This window comes from Erinaceus europaeus, chromosome 15, assembly GCF_950295315.1.
Source record: "Erinaceus europaeus chromosome 15, mEriEur2.1, whole genome shotgun sequence".
NCBI lineage: Eukaryota > Metazoa > Chordata > Mammalia > Eulipotyphla > Erinaceidae > Erinaceus > Erinaceus europaeus.
In genome coordinates, this window is record NC_080176.1 from 85010952 (window position 1) to 85032281 (window position 21330).

Sequence of the window (21330 nt, forward strand, 5' to 3'; positions counted from 1 at the left end):
GTAAATCTTACTCTAAAACCGCAAGTTTGGTTATGAAATGTATCATGCATCTAAGTTGACAGAATGACCAAGTCACAAAATAGAATGAAAGAAAAAGTCAACTTAGTTATAAGCAATTCAGAATGCAAACTAGTTCGCAAAAAGGTTAACAAGTATTATTTAATGAAACTTTGTATTTTTTAAAAAAGTGGCTTGTTGCTATGCTAAAATTCAGATGTGACTGTAAAAAGCTTAGTAGTAATTTCTGGGGGGCAGGCTGTGGTCCCCATATTACCGTGCATTAGGACCTGCGTTTGGGCCCTACCACCACCAGCAGGGGAGACGCCTCACAAGCAGTGGAGCAGGTCTGCAGGTGTCTGTCTCTCTCCCTATCTCCCCTACTGTTGTATGCTTTACATTGGGTTGTTCTAGTTCTCCCCCGCCAAGAAAATTGGATCAGTCCTGCTAGTTTTGCGGGCCGCTTAGCCCCGCCCCTAGAAACCCCGAGAGAGTGCCAGAGTTCCAGAGTTCAAGAGTTGGAGAGTTGCAGAGTTCGAGAGTTCTTGGCGCCGCCGCGGGAGGAAAGAGGCAGCAGAGTTCTGTTTGGTGTTTAGTTTGGTTGTTTATGAATCGTTGTTCCTGAGTAAAGAAATACAGCTTCCCTGCCCAGCCGTTGTCTCCACGTCTCTATTACCCGCCCGTGAAGCTAGCCCGGCCAGCTGGGGCCACCGAATTTTAACAACAAATGGCGCCCACGTGGACCTGACCTGCGCATCTCTCAGATAAGTGAAGACAATTTGGCTACCTATGCACTATGGCCTTCTCTTCTGCTTGTGAAGAGATCTCCAAAGGCCTCTGCTCTTTCTTCACGAGACTGTTTTGCTGTTTCTGGAACATTTATCTCTGGACCACTTTGTGGTTTCCACTCACTCGGGCAAACTCAGAACAGCCAGCGGGAATAGCCAGCGGGCGGGAGGCGAGGCGCAGAGCTGCTGTTTCCACCTGGTTAAACAGCCAGCCAGCCGGCTGCGCCCAGACAACCCCGTGCACCGCGCCCGCAGCCCCGCAGCCCGCAGGAGGCTGACACCAACACGCAGGAGCCCGATGCCACCACGCAGGAGCCCAATGCCACCACACAGAAGCCCGATGCCAGCACGCAGGAGCCCAATGCCAACACGCTGGAGCCCGATGTCAACACACAGGAGCCCGATGCCACCACGCAGGAGCCCAATGCCAGCACGCAGGCCAGCCCACAGGAGCCGGCTCTCCACCGCGTGGCACAGGGTACTGGACTTGTGATACCTCCAAGCTGCTCAGCCACTGTGAGCAGGGCAGCAGACATGACAGGGCCATGGGGCAGGGCCGCGGCGGCCTATCATGGCCGCCACCCCTGGGCACCTAGACCCACGCCTTCTACAAGGCTGGCCTGCCCGCCCTCTTGCTATGAATTCTGGAACGATCCCGGACCTCCCGGACCCCCGGGCTCCCTACTGAAACTGGGCACACAAGATCTCCAGCTGCCGGTCCAATCTGAAGGCAGACAAGATGGAGTACACAGAGATTTGTGCAGAGATCGCAACCTGCAATTCCTTGAAGTGGAGCTGCGCGGAAGCCACCTCCGGATGATGAACCCCCCCCCCCTCCAACATATCTAAATTCGTGTTTAAAATGACATGTCTTCGTAACAAAGGTTTCTCTCCTTGTGTATTAATGACCATGTTTATGTGTATGTTTAAAGTTTGGTAAACAGTAACTTTAAGGCTAAATTCTTACTAGTCAAAGTTAAATGAAAAAGGTTTTCAACATAATTCTCATAAAGATAAAATTAACTTACATTTAAAGTCTGAGGTAAAAATTAGTTAACAATATTTTTTAACTAAGTTGGTCTAAACAAAAGGTTAAATAGACTTGTTGATATGTAAAACTCTCCATTACCTTCTCTATTAGAAATGGTAGATCGCACAATGGCTATGCTAATTATTCTCATGCCTGAGGTTTCCTTTCCTGCACACACCTAGGGTGTGTCTCCATCTTGAATGGGTGTAACAAAAGGTCAAAAAGACGTTGTTGATATGTAAAAGTCTCAAATTCTTTCTCTATTAGAAACGTTAGATTGTGCTTTGGTTATGCTAATAACAAGTTTTGTTTCATAGTAAGTAAATTGCAGTCAGCTGCCTTTGGGACTCTAGGCCGTTCCCCACCCCCATGCAAATGCCTGTCGAGACAAGTATGCCCCCCAGAGGCAAGAAATGTTTTTTTTTAAGCTGATAAAGTTTTGCCCACAGAGGAAAAAAAAGGCCCCCTCAGGCCTTCTCTTGGCAGCACACTGGTTCTTGTTACTTGCTTACATGTTTCTCCATGTTTGTGCCAGTTTCTTTTTTAAAAATGCCTGTATGATATAGGTTTCTGTTCACCCCACACCCCTGATACTGTGGTCATTTAGTTAAAAAGAAAAGGGGGAATTGTTGTATGCTTTACATTGGGTTGTTCTAGTTCTCCCCCGCCAAGAAAATTGGATCAGTCCTGCTAGTTTCACGGGCCCACTTGGCCCCGCCCCTAGGAACCCCGAGAGAGTGCCAGAGTTTCAGAGTTGGAGAGTTGCAGAGTTCGAGAGTGTTTGGCGCCGCCGCGGGGAAAGAGGCAGCAGAGTTTTGTTTGGTGATTAGTTTGTCTTAGTTTATAAATCGTTGTTCCTGAATAAATACAGCTTCCCTGCCAGCCGTATGTCTCTGGTCGTCTCTGTTACCCGCCCGTGAAGCTAGCCTGGCCAGCTGGAGCCTCCGAATTTTAACAACACCCTACCTTTCTCAACTTCTCTCTGTCCTATCAAATAAAATAGAAAGAAAAGGAAAAAACAAACCAAAACCGAAAAGATGGCCTCCAGGAACAGTGGACTCATAGTGCTGACACTGAGCCCCCAGTGGTAAACCTGGTGGCAAGTTAAAAAAAAAGCAAAACTGCTCACTCTGGTTGGAAACTATTATATAAAAAAATTAAAAAATAAACTATATTTTTGGCATTTCTTCCTTCCTTTCTTTTTCTCCCCCCAGGGTTATTGTTGATCTTGTTGTAGTTATTATTGTTGTTATACCTATTGTTGTTGTTGGATAGGACACAGAGAAATTGAGAGAGGAGGGGAAGACAGAGGAGGAGAGGAAAAGAGACACCTGCAGACCTGCTTCACTACTAGTGAAGTGACCCCCCCTGCAGGTGGGGAGCTGGAGGCTTGAACCGGCATCCTTAAGCTGGTCCTTGCGCTTTGCACCAGATGCGCTTAAACTACTGCACTACTGCCCAGCCCCCTATTCTTGGCCATTCTAAGCAGTAACAAAAATTTCTTTTGCTCCCTTGTTGTTTTGACTAGAGTACCTCTCAGCCCCTGGTATTAGTGTATTGGGGATTGAACATGGGACCTCTCATATCCAAGTCCTTTGTGCTACCACTGGCCCCAGACACAATATTGACTCTAACTTTTCATGCTATTAAGTACACAAGTTCTTACTTACATTTTCCCACCACAATGCATAGATGCTAAAATAAACAAACTGGTTTCTACCTCTACCCCAGCACAAGAAAGTCTATTTCCTTGCTTTAGGAATGTATCTCTGCTACACCACAATTTGTGTTTATTTTTTTGTGCTTTGAGAAGTATTTCAACTTTTTCACAGATGCACTTTTGAGGCCCCTGAAGCATGCTGCAGACCTCTCTCAACACAGCTGGTGTCACAGCCCCTGCCAGAATTGCTTTGTATTGGAGAGCATGTGCCCCCGTGAATCTCAGCCATCTTGAGTCTCCAGAGTGTGTGGGCGGCAGTCACCAAGTATCCACTCACCGATGACAGGTGTCCAGCGTCTGGCCAGCCCCATGGTGATGGAGGGGAGCGAGGCAGTGCTGGCCTTCCTCAGGAGCGCGGCCAGGAGGTGAAACTGATGTGTCCAGGTGTGATGAAACGCAGAAGCTAACTCCGCATCTGGAAGAGGAATCACAACATGCCAAGTGACTGGTACAAGGGAGAAACCTTTCCAAACAGAAACCTCACTGGACCTGTCTTCATACTGGACAGGAGAAGCCTACATGTGTCAAATAAAGACAAGTGCAATGAGCACAGCCCCAAACTTCCTGCAGCTTGCTTCCCTCTCTTTGTCCTTTAAATGTCTCTCAGCAAGGTAAGACTAGGATTATCTTGGGAACCCACCAAGTCATGGCACACACACTCCCTCCTCCAATTAAAACACATTAGAGTTGGGCAGTAGCGCAGTGGGTTAAGTGCACGTGGCGCAAACTCCAAGGACTGGTTTAAGAATACCGGTTCCAGCCTCCGGATCCCCACCTGCAGGGGGGAGTCACTTCACAGGCGGTGCAGCAGGTCTGCAGGTGTCTGTCTTTCTCTCTCCCTCTCTATCTTCCCCTCCTCTCTCCATTTCTCTCTGTCCTATCTAACAACAACGACATCAATAACAACAACAATAACTACAAGGGCAACAAAAGGGAAAATAAATATTCAAAAAAAACACATCAGAGTCAGAAACCGTAACAAACAATGTGCAGCCAAAACTTCCAATGTTGAAAATATATAAACTGTATAAACTAGGGGCTGGGTGGTGGCACACACATCACAGTGCACCAAGCCCCGGGTTCAAGCCTTCAGTCCCTCCCTACCCACAGAGGGGAAGCTTCATGAGTGGTGGAATAGTGCTGCAGGTGTCTCTCTCATTTTTAAAAAGTATTTTTATCATTGGATAGAGACAGAGATGGGGGAGGGCAGCTTTTGCATCCCGAGGCATGATGGTGGAGGAGGACCTAGGCTGGAGGTTGAGAGTGTTTTGAAGTAAACTGAGAAATTTTACTCATGTACCAACAACTATTTATTGTAGATTGTAAACCATTAACTCCAATAATTTTTTTTAAATCCAGATTTTAGCTTCACCCTTTAGAAAAGAAAAGAAAAAAAATCACTGTATATTCAAGATTACATACAGAGGGAGCCAGGCAGTGGCACACCTGGTCGAGTGCGCTTATTATAGTGTGGAACCCCAGGTCCCCGCCTTCATCTGAGAAGCTTCATGAGTGGTGAAGTAGGGCTGCAGGTGTCTCCCCTTCCCTCTCTATCTCCTCCTTCCCTGTCACCTTCTCTCTGTCTCTATGCTTAGTAAATATGTAAATAAATAGGGGGCCAGGTGGTGGCGCACCTGGTTGAGCGCACATGTTACAGTGCACAAGGACCCAGGCGTAAGCCCCTGGACCCCACCTGCAGGGGAAAAGCTTTGTGAGTGGTGAAGCAGGGCTGCAAGTGTCTCTCTCCCTCTCTCTCTCTCCCTTCCCTCTTGATTTCTTATTGTCTCTATCCAATAAATAAGGATAATAAAACATTAAAAAAAAAACAAATACATTATAGAAAGAGTATTGCTCTTCTTTAAGCTGATAACATAGGAGCTAGGTAGGCCTTGGTGAGATACCATATTTGCCTCTCAGGGTCCCCTGGAGCCATTGGACATATCCACATTTGAGGGTGGGGGAGACAGAAACTGTACTCGTGTCAACAACTGTACTATAATCATTAACCTCCAGCTCATAAAATGGGGGGGGGGGAGATCCAAAGCATAAAATATGAATACTGGGCAAAAACCCACCATCAAAAAGAACCTTCAAGTGAATTATCTAGTGCTGAGTAAGAATTCTCCCCGTCTATATTATCCACCTCCATCCTAGACCAGCGACGTGAAGCTCACCCAACACGTCTTGGGTGCATATTGTGAGAACGCCGATGAAGTTGCTGATCAGAGGTCTCAGAAGCTCGTCCTGGACCACCAGGTCGGGATCTACCAGTAAGCAAGACTGCAGGAGCCTGGAGAGTGAGGCCAGGTATTCCAGCAGGAAGGACACCTATCAGGGAGGGAAGAAAAAAAAAAAAACAGCATGAAAAGTGACCCCCTCGGGGAGAAAGCATATTACTATCCTATACAATGCAGCAAGTCACTTCTATGTGACATAAGCTAAAAAAGCAGGGATTAAATATTAACCATCACTTCCAAGACATGAAAACACAGCAAAAAAAAGCGTTGTTTTTTTTTATTATTATTATATACGTGACATCAGTGACCAGATTCACACTGTCAACCATAATCATACCAAAGCAGATATTTCCAAAACCAAATCTCGAGGTCCACTCAAAGAACGGAAAAAAATAATAACTTTGTAGTTTTCAATTAACTAAGCTTGAAAGCAGCAGAAAGGGACATTCTGCAGCCATGAAAAATTGTAAAGTATTCTTTTTATTATTTTTTTTGTTTTATTTATTATTGTATAGGGACAGAGAGGGAAACTGAGATGGGGGGAGGTAGACAGAGGGAGAGAGACAGAGAGACACCTGCAGCCCTGCTTCACCATCTGTGAAGCTTTCCTCCTACAGTTGGGGACCAGGGGCTCGAACCCGGGTCCTTGCACACTGTAATGTGTATGCTTAACTAGGTGCGCCACCGCCTGGCCCCGTAAAGTATTCTTCGAGCTTCACAGTTGGGCAGGAGTGGGGGGAGCCAGCCTAATAGCCTTGTTCCTGCTACCAGGTGCAAGTGGGTTCAGTTTACGTCCTCAACTACCTTTTAGCACAAAACTAGTGTCCTAGTTTTCTAATCTTTTCATATCATCAATAAAAGCATTACTTGGCATGTTGTTTGATACTAGCATTAGGCAAGATGTTTTGAAGATAATTTTCTGGATCTAAAATACTTAAGAGTAATTTGTGAGGTTTCTTGGGGGCATTTTTTAAATTAGTGAGTTTCACAGATATCCTGAAGCCTCCTTCTCTGAACACACATGTATACACACACACACACACACACCACCACCACCACCACCACCACCACCACCACTTTATTCTCTTGTCCTGAGAGTCAAAAGGCTGTTTTGTATTTGTGGAGGTGCGTGAGTTTCCGAGGCAAAAGGCCTCAAACTACTTCAAAATAGTGCTTCTGACCTACTTGTCCCAATGTATCTGTTCTGAGGGAGGAAGTGAGAGAAAGAGAGAAAAAAACAGAGCATTATTAGCCCAGCGTATACAATGCTTGGGATCGAACTCCTGACCTGCTGCTTGTTCTCCACAGGGGGAGTTCTGGAGGCGGGGGCTGTGGACTAGCAGCAGCTGTGTTTCGCTCTCCCTGATCAACTAGAAACAGCAAAGAGGATCACCTGAGAACTCAGCAAGACAAGACCAGGATTACTTTGGGAACCCACCAAGTCCCGGGTGAGTGGACAGAGAGGAGCTTAAGGAGAGATTGCTGGGGCTGAAAGCCCGCACCTACTTGGGAGCAGCTGGTAACAGTGCAGCAATCTGCCGGTTGACGAGCCACCTCCAGTCTGAGGTTTAGCAACAAAAAGGCTGCTGAAGGGAGGAGAGGATTCCCTAAGGCTCACCAAATGCAACTGTGAGTCTCCATTGCTGGAGCAGCAGACAGGAGGCCCTGCTCTGATGACGGGGAGCAGAGATGCAAACAGCTTGTGGCTTTCACTTCCCTTGCTGCTGGGAGGTCAGGTCTGGGCCTTCCACTTTCCGCATTAATGGTGTGGGAGCCATGTGTGAAGTGTCCTCATAAACGCACACATACCTCAGAAGCCGAGAGCCAATGGAACCAACAGAGCAAAGAAGAGTCGAGTCCTTTGGAGAGGCTCACACTGAAGACTCAGCAACCCAGTGAGTGAGCACGGCAAACAGTGCCTCTTCTGTAGAAAACTTCCACCACCCACCCACAGGGTCCATGCCCCTGACCACACCGGCCACTCAGAGGTCGGCCCCAAGCTCTGGCCCAGCCATCCTCAGCTGGCTTCCTCACCCCCTTGGGTCTCTGCTCAAATCTCACCTTTGTGACTGGTGATATTGGTGGCAGGGAAGGTGAACTGCTTCCACCCCTGAGAGAATTTGTACCTCTCTCTCTCTCTCTCTCTCTCACACACACACACACACACACACACAACACCACCTGCTTAATAACAGGGGAGCTAACTAGCAAAAGCCCCTCACCTTCCTAGGCCTTTCCTACCACCCGCCCAAGCACAGTGACTATCCCACACTGTGCCCCAGCTCCCCGTCTTGGTGACTTGTCTCCCTACTGTTTATCACCACTTGGCAAAATACTGCATTTTCTGGCTTTGCTGTCTACTGCACCTGGCATAAGGTGCCCCCTGGCATGGCAAGTGTCTGCTGTGCTCATGGGAGGGTCCCCAGCACCTAGTAGGGGAGCGGCAGAGAAGATGCTCCGTCTAGACCCTTTCTGGAATGAGTGATTTCGGCTAAGGACAAACCGTCTAGCTGTTAGTCTGAGAAGGGCGGGCGGGGCCTCGGGGAAGCGGATGGGCTCTGGAGCCCACTGGTGTGGGCTGGCATCCTGACGCTGCCCTTGAGAGCAGATCTGTGTCTGTCTCTCCTGGCTTCAGAACCCTTCATAAAGTGACCTCACTCACGGCCCTCCACCTGGCTGTTGTGAAGGGCGTGTCAAATCATACAGGCACCCAGGGGATGTCTGGGACCTTTCTTGCTCTTTCAACCAGAGGTGCCTGCCATGGCCCAGGTGCTGAGCCGGGTACTGGAGCCACAGTAGCACAGGAAGCCAGGCAGGGCTCTCCGTCCTCTGTCCTCTACTGTCTCTGCCATTCTGGCCAGCAGACATCCCCAAGGGCCCAGTTACACCCCAATGTGAGAGCTTCCTTTCGGTCTCCTAGATCCCCGTGAAGGTCCCCCTTCTGGAAGAGCCTTATCCCTCCCTCTCACCCCACCCCGCCGGTGGCATCTCCAACTGTCTCCATAGCTGTCTTACTAAGCCACCAGCATGCCTGCCTTCGCTCCCCAGCTTGAGGGGAAGAGTTCTTGTTTTCTTATTAAGAGAGATTCTAGGTAGCAACAAGTCCTCACAAAGATCTGCTAGATGGCTGAACAGAAAGCACGGAGAGCTGCTATGTGAACATGCGCACTCACCAGGGAAGTGGGGGTCGTAGGATGGGTGTCTGAGACAACCTACATGGTGTTACCCAGCCTCCTCACAGGGTCAGTCCTCCTCACAACGTTCCAAGAAAGAGCAAGAGATGCCCGTCTAGTTTACTTTTAGTGTCACCTGGCAAAGCACAAGTCTTTCATACATGAGACCCTGGGCCCAGGCACCGCATCACAGCTCCAGGCAACAGGGGGAGCTCAGTGGATGGTGGGGTGTGACTGTGATGTCTCTCTTCTCTGCCTTTCCCACTCTCCTCCCTCCATCTCTTCTCAAAAGAAAGAAAGAATGAAAAACTGGGCATGGGAGACCACTGGGTGGAATCATGCATACATGATGTCCTGATTCATGGTCTAGTACTACATTCCAAAATAAAAATGATTTTGAGAGAATATTTCCATCAGTAACAACCACACAAAGATCGCCAAGACTACCATATGTACAGGCTAAAATTATAGATAAAAAAAGACAAGCTGGGAGTATGGATCAACCTGCCAATGCCCATGTCAACCAGAGAAGCAATTACAGAATCCAGACCTTCCACCTTCTGCACCCCATAACGATCCCCAGAGGGATAAAGAACAGAAAGCTTCCAGTGGAAGGGATGGGATACGGAACTCTAATGGTGGAAATTGTGTGGAATTTTACCCCTCTTCCCTTATGGACTTATTGATATTTTTATTTTACAATTTAAAAATAAAATGTAAAAAAAGAAAAAAATAGTCAATACCTAGGAACAAAATTATATTTTATTATTAGATGGGGTTCTGAAAATACAGAACCCAGTCACTAAGTATTTTAACAGCCTTTGTTTAGGTGACAATGACAGAGACAGTCTAAACCACAGCAAGGAGGGCTAGACATAGTACATCCTCCTGTTACCAGGGTGCTCCATGGGATCCAGATAAAGATTAAAGCTGCTTGGGCAGGAGAGAGAGCATATGGTTCTGCAAAAGACTCTCGTGCCTGAGGCTCCAAAGTCTCAGGTTCAATCCCCTCCACCACCATAAGTCAGAGCTGAGCAGGGCTCTGGGAGAAAAATTTAAAAAACACAAAGCTGGTGAAGATGGAGCCAGGAAGAGAAGTTAGATTTCCAAGCCCAGTGCTCTTTCCTGCCATTCAGGGTGTCTCAGATTTTGATGCTAAATGACCAGCTTCCAAATACCTCATCACACCAGCACATCCTGGGAGACGTTGGTCCCTTTCCTGTGGTGAGCAGACCACACACACACACACACACACACACACACACACACTGCACACAGGAGACAAGGAGACAGACACTCACCTGAGCATGCGTGTGCTCTAGGGCAGGGGGCGAGGACCGCACCTTGAGCTCCTGGACCAGGGCCTCTAGGAGCCTGGGGTCGGCTATGCTGTAAGGGGTGGGACAAGAAGGCCATTTAGACACTCAGGACCTTCCTGTTAAAGGTAGATTGACCAGCTTTTGATGTTGGCAAGAACTTTGAACAGAAATCAGGTGGAAGGATTTTTTTAGCTAGAGAGAAAAGCGTTTAAAAAGGAACTCCTAGGTCAGAGAGATGGACCCCCCCCACCCCTGCTCCAGCCCAGGGGGGGTCCCTGTGTTGCCAAGCCCAGGGCCGTGGCACCATACGGGAGATGCTCTGGTACTGGAGGAAGCTTCAGCGGTGTGGTACCTCTCCCTCTCTGTCCCCCTCTCTCCATGAGCAAGAAAAAGAATGTCTCAGAGCAGTGAGATCCCACATGTGCGAGGCACCAGTTCCACCAAAATAAGTGAATAATTACAAAGGAATTATGCCACATTTCAGAACAAGGGAAAAGATCAACCAATGCGAGAAACTGAGGAAAGAAGTCGAGTGACTTTACTGAGAGAGGAGAAGAATGTAGTAAAGCCACTGGAGAAGCAATGCAAATGAAACGAGGAAGTGCCCTTGGTGACTACACTCCTGTGTGAAAGTGGAAGAATTATCTGCCAGGAAATCAGTTTCAATCTAAGAAGTAAAAAAGCAAAATTATACAAAACAAAACAAGAGAAGCTAATGACAGAATGTCAGAAGCACAGAGGGTCCTTCCGAGCCTGGTGGCCTCAGTGTCACAACTGAAGCTGACTGACTCGGGAGAGACACAAAGATGCCTCACTCTGGTTCTCTCTGGGGGGAGGAACCGTTCAAGATGGGATGCCAACCAGCTGGCTGCTTCCTCCCCTAATTCTCACAGGCATAGCGGAAGAAAAGGCAACACGTGCACACAGGACGAGTGCGGCTTGCTGCTTATGCCGGAGGGGTCCTCACACTGGGTGCCATGAGAAAGGGAACACTGCTGCCTTTGGAGACCTTCCTTAACGCTCCCAGAAGAAAGAGAAGGCACTGGGACTGGGACGCCAAAAGAGGAGAGGGGCATTTCAGAGAGTAAGTGTTCAGTGGCAGAGACGTGCAAGTACGTATGTGGTTAACAGGAGGTGGGTTCGCTTGGCCTGAAGAGACCGGTTGCTGGAAGAGATAAAAACACTTGGTGGAGATGAGAGCGCGTCAGACACATGACCTCCCCTTCCCACACTGACCCCTTTCAATAGGTGCTGCTAATAGCACGACAGAGATGAAAGCCGCTTTCCCCAGGCTGCAACACGGCTCAGGAAATGAACTGTAATTAGGCCTGCAAGCCAGATGGGATTCAGTCGCTCTAAAGCGTTTTCCTGCTGCACTTGCATGACTAGTGAGGAAATCAGAAAAAGTTATGTCAGGGACTCGCTGAAGCCAGGTACAGGGGAGAACCAAATCCAGACATACTTAGGTCTGATCGGAATGTTTCCTGGTAAGAGTGTAGTCTTCCATAACCAAATAACTCCAGCTGAATTTTAAAGGGGATCTCTTAGCTCATTGCCAGTATTTTAATATGGCCACTGAAGAGATCAGTGACCAGAGGGCTTTGATTCTCTTTAGAATGGCCGAACAGGACTAGACATCCCTTGAGTGTGGGGAAGGATGGATATGGCTTAAAAAACTCTTCAGACTGGAAATATAAGTTGAAGGGGCAATGGCAGTAGGGAAGTGCTTAATGATTAACGTAGCAGATCAAGGCAAATGCTTTAGTTGACCAGAAATCAAAACCATTGAGACAAGTCTGGCAAAGCGGGGGGGGGGGGGGGGGGGGAAGGGGTGTCAGGGGGAGAAACCCAGCCTCAAAGGAAAAGTCGGCTAATGGGCCCAAGAAATGACCCACTGAGGACCCACTGAGTCCTTGTGGAGCTGGGTCAATGCTCTGTGGCCAGTCCCTGCTCCTGCCCGCTCACCTGCTCAGCAATTCCACGAGGCGGACCTGACGGAGAGCATGTGCCGTACTGTGTGGCATCACCGCCAGGAGGCTGTCTAAGAGGCTGCACATGGCCGAGAGCAGAGGTGGAGTGATGAGGACACGCTGCCTGGGCAAAGGGGCAGACAGGGAGGAGTCACGGGGAAGCCAGGGGGACGTGGTGTCAGGCTGACCTGTTCAGAAGAGAAGCACAAGAAACAGCACTCTTCCATGAAAGGTACTACAAGACAGTCTTACTCCTATGTGGAATCTAGAGATCTGATTTACCTGAACTTGTAAAAAATAAATGCAAATAAAACAGAAGCAAGCAAACTATAAGATTTATGAGAACTATGGTGGTTATCTTTGGGAGGTGGGAGGATGGGGATACAGAACTTGGGTGGTGAGTGTGGTGTGGAACCATAATTTATAATTTTCAGGAACATTTCTATAGTTTGTTAATTATGAGAATTTCTTGAGACTTCTGGAGGCGGGGCCACGGAGCAGCAGCAGCTGTGTTTCTCTCCTCTCCTCTCCTGGGTCAACTAGGAATACCAAAGGAGACTACCTGGGACCACAAGACAGAACTAGAATGACTTCAGGAACACACCAAATCACCGGTGAGTGCAAACACGTGTGGCTTGTGGACAGAGAGGAGCCTAGGGAGAGATTAAGTGGCTGGTAACAGTCTAGGAGTTTACCAGTTGAGACACCACCTCCAGTCTGTTTCACCAACAAAGAGACGACTGAAGGGAGGAGAGGACTCCCCTAAGACTCACTGAATGCAACTGTGAGTCTCCATTGCCACTGCCCTCAGATCTGGAGCAGCTGAGGGGAGGCCCTGTGCTGACACCAGGGGACAGAGAACTAACCAGGAAACTCAGGAGAAGATTATACCTCCCTGGCCTAGCAGTGGGGCTGTCAGAGTCTCTTTGCAAACCACTGGATTATCTCTGCCCAACCCTGCTTTATCTCTTGGTATGGAGTCAGTGATTAAGCTAAGAAGCCTACTTATACTTTCAAAGCCCTCAGGCTCCCATAGCCTACAGGAGAGAAAAAAAAAAAAAAGAGGCTTTTAAGCCACTGTGCTCCAACTCAAGGATTAAAATAATATTGAAAGAACTGTCAATTTCCACAACTGTGAACTCTTTAATTACCTTACTTAGACATAAGTCAATCCAGGCAAGAGTGGTCAGTAATTTGAAAGGTACTGAGAGAGGGACCTCATAACATACTATATAGAATGGTTAAACCAACAAGAAGAAATATTGGAGAAGTGAACCAGGACAAGAGTCCAGCTAAAAGCCCCCCAAAGGGTGAAGCACAAAATAATGAGGTCAACATCCAAACACTAGTTAAGGAAATAATCACAGGAGTGAGTAAAGAAATAATAAAAATTTCACTCCTGTGAAATAATCACAGGAGTGAGTAAAGAGTTTGAAAGAACTGTCATCAGAAAAGCAGAAACAACCAATGAGACTCTGGAAGAAAACACTAATTATCTCAAGGTTAGAAGAGAGTGGAAAGCTGAAATAGCTGAGTTAAGAACACAACTAGCTGAACAAGCTAAAACAGTATCATAACAGGGTAACAAAATAGATGAACTCCAGAAAACAGTAGAGGGGAGAGAGAATAGAATCAATGAGGCTGAAGACAAAATCAGCAAGATCGAGGATGAATTAGAGACTATTAAAAAAGAAGTAAGAGATCTCAAAAAGAGATTAAGAGATACTGAAAACAACAACAGAGACCTATGGGATGACTTCAAAAGAAACAATAGACGCATTATTGGCTTACCAGAAGAAGAAAGAGAGGGAGGGAAAGAAAGCCTTCTTCAGGACCTAATAGCTGAGAACTTCTCTAGTCTAGACAACATCAAAGACATAAAGGTTCGAGAATTTCTTTTTACACAAGTTAGAAACTCAGCTCACAGAAGGTGAACAGCTGGCTTACTAATGAAACCCTAATGTGCATGCAAGAGAAAATTCCTGAAACCCTCTTCTCTTTCACTTTGGGGCAGAATAGTTCCCTGGTTAATTAAGAACTACTGGAACAAGAAATAGAAGGACTAACTAGCTTCCCTTGGAAATCTTACTGGATATTCCAACTGAGAGAACTAAAATCTAGCAATAAAAAAAAATTACCTTCATATACCTTTAAAGAGGTGGAAGTCAGGAAGATTCCTAACAACAACAAAAGTCTCTAATCTTTAGGCTCATTGTTGGTTTATATTTAATACTTTACAACACTTCTCAAAGATGTATTGATAAGGTTCTCAGTTTTAAGAAAAGGTGCTTCTGTGAAATAAACAAACTAAAGCAACTGGCAACCGCTAAAACTGAGCATGATACATTTTAAGAACAATTTCTGAGAATAAATCCAAATCGAGTGCCATGACAAAAAAACAAATGCAACTTTATGCCCACACAAAAAAACATGCACATGGATGTTCACAACAGTATCACTCATTAGTCCAGAATGGGGGTGGGTGAGTCTAAAATCCCATTCACCAACTGACAAAAATAAATAAGTGGGACAGCCATAGAGGAGAATGATAATTGGCAATGAAAAAGAGATTCAGAGACTTTAATAGAAAAAAAAAAAAAAAAAAGACATGGAGTCCTGACACTTACACCATTACCTAAGCTTGAAGACACGGTACTAACAAAAGCAGCCAGTCACGAGAGAGACCACAAACTACATAATCCTGCAGACATGAAATGTCCAAAACTAGCAGATCTGTGAAGAGGGGATATAGACTAGTGATTTCTCAGGGCTGGGGAGCATGGGGGAGAGGGGAGAGACTGCTAATGGGTTAGGCTTGTTTCTGGGTGATAAAGAAAAAAAAACTCCTAAAACTGACTGGTGATGGCAGCACACCTGTGCGGAAACATTAAATCTGGAGGAACTGGACACTAACATTAAACCTGGAGGAACTGGACACTCTAACTAGGTGGCTTGTATGGAGTGTGAAGAGTGTTGTAATAAAGCCGCTAAAAACCGCATCTGGTAACAAACATTTAGAAATGAATGTTCCTGAAACTCAAGATCATATTCATGCCCCGTGGTACAGTTTAATACTCTGAGTTGGCTCCTTTCATTTATAACAGGCAAAAGGAGTCCTTTCAGAATACTCAGACACTGTTAACACAGGCTACTAAAGACCAAACTGGCACACTGTTTGGGAAACTATGGGATGAAAATTGAGATTAAAATATTAACTAAGCAGGAATTTCTCGTGTTAGAAAGCAATTTTTTTTCACATGCTTACAATTCAGTGCTTGAAAGTAGCATTTTTTAAGTAGTATATTCTCTACAGGTGAGGGATCTTACGCTACTTAGTAAACACCTATATACTCTATCATAAAAAAAAAAAATCAAGTTGTGATTTTTAAAATGGACAAATCTTGAAACATAAGAAAGTTGGAGACAGTTCCCAAAACAGAGAGTGAACCTAAATGGCCATTAATAGGACATGGATCCCATGCTACTTAGCATGCATTTCTAACAGCATACTCAATATATGTTCTATACTTAAAAACAGAAGCATAGCCTTAGAGAAAAACACTGATGACCAGATTCTCCTCACTTTCGAGCTAATATGCCTTCTTGGGGGATGAAGTTAATACCCATCAACACCCCAATTCACACACCAAATATCTGTGCTTAACGAGTAATGAAACCATGTGGCGACCAGACCACTTCTGTGAGGGCCCAGTTCCAATTTATCAGTGAAGGAAGGGTATTTGTTTTGTTAATCTGTCATATCTTTGCTCTACTTTATTCTTTTATGTTGACATTTCATTTTGTTCTTATCTTGTGCCTGTGACTTATTTAATTTTAGTCTTGTCTAGACATTTATTTCCCAAGTATCTATCTAGACTGACTTGTCATTTTTCTTTTTTCTTTTTTCTTTTTTTTTTTTTTGCTAGTAGAATGCTCTCATAAAAGGATTACCTGAAGCCACAAACTGGTCGTGAGAAGCTTCGGACGGAAGCACGGGTGAGGGCGCCAGGGTCTGTTGAAAGTCGGCACTCCCGGATGAAGGTGTCACCTGTGAGTCAGCAAAGAGAGCGGTCTCATACACGGCATGCAGCAGTCACTGCCTTTGTGACGTGGAAAACGAAAACAGAAGTGGTCCAGGAGGTGGCACAGTGGGTAAGGCATTGGAATCTCAAACGGGAGGTCCTGGGTTCAATCGCTGGCAGCACATGTACCAGAGTGATGTCTGGTTCTTTCTCTCTCTCCTCCTATCTTTGTCATTAATAAATAAAATATTTAAAAGAGAGAGAGAGAGAGGAAAGAAAATGAAAACGAAAAAACAGCAGCCATACAGCCATACATCAGCCTTGCTCAAGGCACTTGTTGAACAAAACCACACGAACTAGTGCACCTGGAAAACATTCTGTATCTTGGAAATTAAGCTTTCAAAATCATATTTTCTATTTTTTTTCTATAGGACCTGGTACAGCATATGTGAATCATTAATTCAAAGAAGCCAAGTTTTGCTATGAAGTCCATTCAGAATGTGCCAGTTCAGATAAAGCCTATTCCTTCCCAGTGACCAAATGCCAGCGGGCGAGAGTAAACTTCTTTAGCCCAATCTAGAACCTTCCCTTCTCTTTCACATCCGCCCCACAACCCATCCAGAGATTTCTCAATTTCCTCCCCCTGGGAAATGCAGAGAACACTGGGTTTCCTTCCACTCAAGTGTACATGTTCCCAGCCGTGTCAACTTTTATGTCATCAAAGCAAGGAACACCTCCAGTGCAGAGGCTGGTGTAACCAGACTCAGAGCTTGCTTCTAGAAATGGAGGAAGCTAATAACCCTTTTGCTTTATTGTACTTATAAACAGGTGTGACAACTCAAGATGCCTCCTAAATCAAATGGCGGCTGTGTTTGACGGTCTGAGGCATCACAGCATCTGTGCCATCTTGTGTTCCCATCATGGTCAACAGCCTGGAACCCAGGGTCAAGCGTGTTCTACCAGCCACCAAGCTGAGAACATGAACCAGATACACGTTCATTCTGTGCTTAGTCTCCTCTATTTTTTTCGTGAAGTGATGGTGATAGGAATGACTGTTGTTTTCCATAAGATGTTGTAGAGGGATGAGTACAATTCCTCTTTTAAATGTTAAGTAAATAAACAAATCAGCTTTCATTAAGTTGGTGGTTCCAGAAAGTTGAAAGAATCACATTCTGTCCCATCTAACCAAATCAGAAGAGGGCTCTTTGCTTATTAGAAAGCCAAAAGGGTATCATTGCTCTCAAATTATACCATATTTATTCAAAAGAAAAGGAGTGTGGAATGCACACCATTTTACTGCTAGTTGATTTTCAAGTGCATTTTGCAATTACCTTTGCCTTTATCCTGAATATCAATCAGGAAGGGCTAAGCATTGTTTCAATTTGACTACATTTTAGGAGTACTGCTTTCTGATGCTAGATTCCTCGCTTTCTCTCCCTTTCTCTCTCTCTCTCTTTTAGAATATCTGCTTTAGGAAACTTTTAATTGTAAATTCTCTCTCTGTCCCCTTGCAAAATAAATCTTCCCCCAGACTCTTCCTTTCAATTCTAACTATCATGGGGGGGATATTATCCCATTTTGCAGTCAATGTGGGGAGGATAGTAGCTAAACTTAGGTCAGGTAGCAAACTTTCTTGACCTTTGATTACCACTTGGGAAAAGCATTTTCTCCAGTACCTTCTAATTCACTCTAGTGTTTTTCAACTACTCGTGTATTGGAGTGGAAAGGGAAAATGTCTTTACTAAGATACTTGTGTGTCAAACATGTACAAACTATTGTATTTTACTGTCGACTGTATGCCCATAATCCCCTAATAAAGAAATAAAAAAAAAAGGGGGGGGGAAAGCAAGCAAATCAACAAACAGAGCACGTTTTGTTTTGGTCCTGGGAGACACGCAAAATGATGACAGAAATAACAGGCTTCTGGTCCCTGTTTGGAGGGTGGAGCTTCATTAAGGGTGAAACAGCACTCCAGTTGTCTCTCTGTCCCTCTCCCTATCACCTCTGCCTTCCCAGTGTTCTCTATCTCTACCAAATTAATTAATTAATTAAAAACAAGGTCGCAAGTGCTGGACAGTTGCAAAGACCGTGTGCAAAGACCCAGGTTTGAGCCCCAACTCCCCACTTGCAGGAGGGACACATTCTGAGCAGTGAAGCAAGTCTGTAGGCATCTCTCCCCCCTCTCAATTTATCTCTGCCCTACGAAGCAAAACAGGAAAAAACAAACAAATGCCACTAGGAGCAATGGATTCATAGTGCCCACGTCGAGCCCCAGCTATAACCATAGAGGGAAGTAAGAAAAAAGGTGAGGGAAAAAAAAAATTTCATGGGTATAGACTTCTATCTGTCTGATCTTTAAACACAAACAAGTTATAGGCTTTTACGAAATAGAGGTATTTTTATTTTAATAATGGGTATAATAGCATATTTCCAAAGTTTTCTTGGAAAATCTATTACCCTAAATTTTTAGCTTTATGACATTGCTGGGGAGACAGCATAATAGTTATGCTAAAAGAGACTTTCATGCTTGAGGCACCAAAGGTCCCAGGTTCAATCCCTGGCACCACCATAATTAGAACAGTGCTCTAGTATGGACCACAGTGACCTTGGGTCCATACTCCCAGAGGGATAAAGAATAGGAAAGCTATCAGGGGAGGGGATAGGAAACGGAGATCTGGTGGTGGGAATTGTATGGAGCTGTACCCCTCTTGTCCTATGTTTTTTGTCAGTGTTTCCTTTTAATAAATCAAATTTTAAAAAAAGAGCAGTGCTCTAGTATAAATATTTTTTAAATATTTTTTTAAAAAGGACAGATAAACAGCAGCAAAGATTTACATAAAATAGAGAAATCCAAACATCTGGCTTTTGTATGTAAGTCTTCATATATAGGATATATACACCCTGATTTCTACAAAAAAGTTAAGTCTAAGTCATTAGAGCAAATGACTGTTTACTGGGTGCCTACAATAAACAAATGAAGGAAGAACAGACAGACTTCATGGCTGGTCTGTAGACAAACAAATTTAACAAGCCGGGAAATAATCACTTTGAAACATTTACTAATACTGTCTTCTGTGAACTAAATAACCAATTAATAAAACTTCCTTTTGCAATTCATCCAATCATCTTCTTATTGGAACCAAACTGCATCCAGCACCAGCTTTGCAAGGAAAGCATGACACCTAGTGGAAAGGAACCATTATTCTCCTTTTCCCAATAACAGATCACTTTAGCACTAACTGCAAACTTTTCTTTTGAGAATAGGAAAAAAAAAAAAAAAGACTTAAAGCTGTAGCAAAATGCACTAGTGTCTTGAGAAACTACATGAGACACGCCTGCCTTATTACTACCTGTATGACTATTTTTATATTAGTTTTACTCCTGAATAAGAGGTGTCCAATCTAAATCATTCTATTAAGTTCTGTGGTTTAATGATCTTTCCAAAAACACTTTACTATCGAAAGCAGTGTTTTCTAGTTAATAAAATATTTTGTATAGGATGTGGGTAGATACCGTAATGGTAGAAAGCATAAAGATTCTCATGCCTGCACCACCATAAGCTCTGGTTTAAAAAAAAAGTATAATTGTAAAACAATGGAAACCTAGTATCAGCTATTATTTAGAATAGTTAAACTTACCTAGAAGAAAGCAGTTTATGAATGAAAAGAATAAAACAAGACAGACAGGCATATATAAATTTCAGATACCCAAGACAATATTCTACTGATTTACTTAGTACTTAGAAATGTGTTTAAAATCATTAGGATCCCACCAGAATCATTTGAATGGGTCAGCTTTCTCCAGATTGCCTTGCCTATCAGCAGAATTTCATGGCAATTATTAATTAATCATAAGGGATCTGGTCTTTTCTTCCACTATTAGTGGTAAATGCTGGTAAATTTCTGTTTAACTTTCGTGTTTCTGGTTGTAACAACAGAGGAAAGAGGTTGAAAATTCATCACAAAAGAGCTAGACTCAGTGTAGCTGTACGAGCTACAAGGTGACGCTAGCCTGTACAGATAACAGCCGTTCTGATCATAATCTTACACTTAATATCCACTCTTATGTCTTTCTATAAATCCTGATGTTTTTTTTCTCAGAGATTCAAGATGAAGCATGACGCTGATTTCTTTGGACGTACCATCGTTTCCAAGGTGGAGTGAGAGCTTGGATCTCGATCTTGAGTGGATATCCTGGACGGAACCCTCCAAAACTTGAAGGAGTCATCTAAACCTATGTCAACAGGAAAAGTGTCACCATGAATGATATACCCTGGAGACCAGCCCGACTGACAACAAGAATGCTCATTACATGAAACCAGGAGCTACGGGAAGAGGTCTGGCTAGTTTTTACTTCTCTATGTATAAGAAGCTTATTTCAAAAAACGTAACAGGAATTCATTGCCTTTGATTTAGATTGATCTGATTTAATTCATGTAGAGTGCCAGGTCCCAACTTGACGACAAAGAGCTTGTAAAAATAGTTTCCTGGGTCTGTTCCCTGTGATCTAGTCTCCATGTGAGGAAAGGTCCCAACCTGGCATTTCTTACAGGCTAATGGAAGACACTGGTTTGCTGATTGAGAGCCATACTCTGAGGAGTAGTAACATAAGAACAACTCAATTTCTTAAAAGGGCTATTTATTTAGGAAATTTAAAAAATCACCAAGTGTCACTTGACACACTCATACATATATCTGGCAAGAGGAGAAAATACAGTGAAATATTAACATTTAGGGACTTTTTTTTTGGATAGGACAGAGACAAATTAAGAGGGGAGACAGAGAGAGGGAGAGAAGGACCTGCAGACCTGCTTTACTGCTTGTGAAGTGACCTCCCCCCCCACTCCCGCAGGTGGGTAGTAGGGAGTTTGTGGGGTCTTTGCACTGGTCCTTGGGCTTCTTAATAGGTGCCACTTCCTGGCCCCACATTTAGGAATTCTTTGTTCTACTTTTGTTCCTCTTCTCTAGATAAAGTATTGTCTAATATTCATTTTGGTCCTTTTTTAAAATATAACTTCCTTGCAATGAAATTATCATTTGTTATTATGAGACATAATTGTTTCCGTATGTTCTGA

At 44.6% G+C, this 21330-nt stretch overlaps 1 protein-coding gene and 1 long non-coding RNA gene across 3 annotated transcripts in view; one reads left to right on the forward strand and one right to left on the reverse strand.

Moving 5' to 3' along the window:
• The window catches only part of RTTN (rotatin), a 137719-nt gene that overhangs the window by 32626 nt on the left and 83763 nt on the right, over positions 1–21330 (reverse strand). For both annotated transcript variants that reach the window (XM_060174034.1, XM_016188531.2), the window contains exons 34-39: positions 20398–20489; positions 16186–16282; positions 12230–12422; positions 10247–10334; positions 5710–5863; positions 3813–3950 (exon numbers count right to left, since the gene is read on the reverse strand). In XM_060174034.1, the coding sequence (XP_060030017.1) occupies positions 3813–3950; positions 5710–5863; positions 10247–10334; positions 12230–12422; positions 16186–16282; positions 20398–20489 (762 nt within the window). The remainder of the gene's footprint in view (positions 1–3812; positions 3951–5709; positions 5864–10246; positions 10335–12229; positions 12423–16185; positions 16283–20397; positions 20490–21330) is intronic.
• LOC132533185 (uncharacterized) lies at positions 11216–20470 on the forward strand. The gene is made up of 3 exons (XR_009545103.1): positions 11216–11348; positions 16161–16386; positions 20357–20470. It is a non-coding gene; the product is annotated as an uncharacterized LOC132533185 (long non-coding RNA).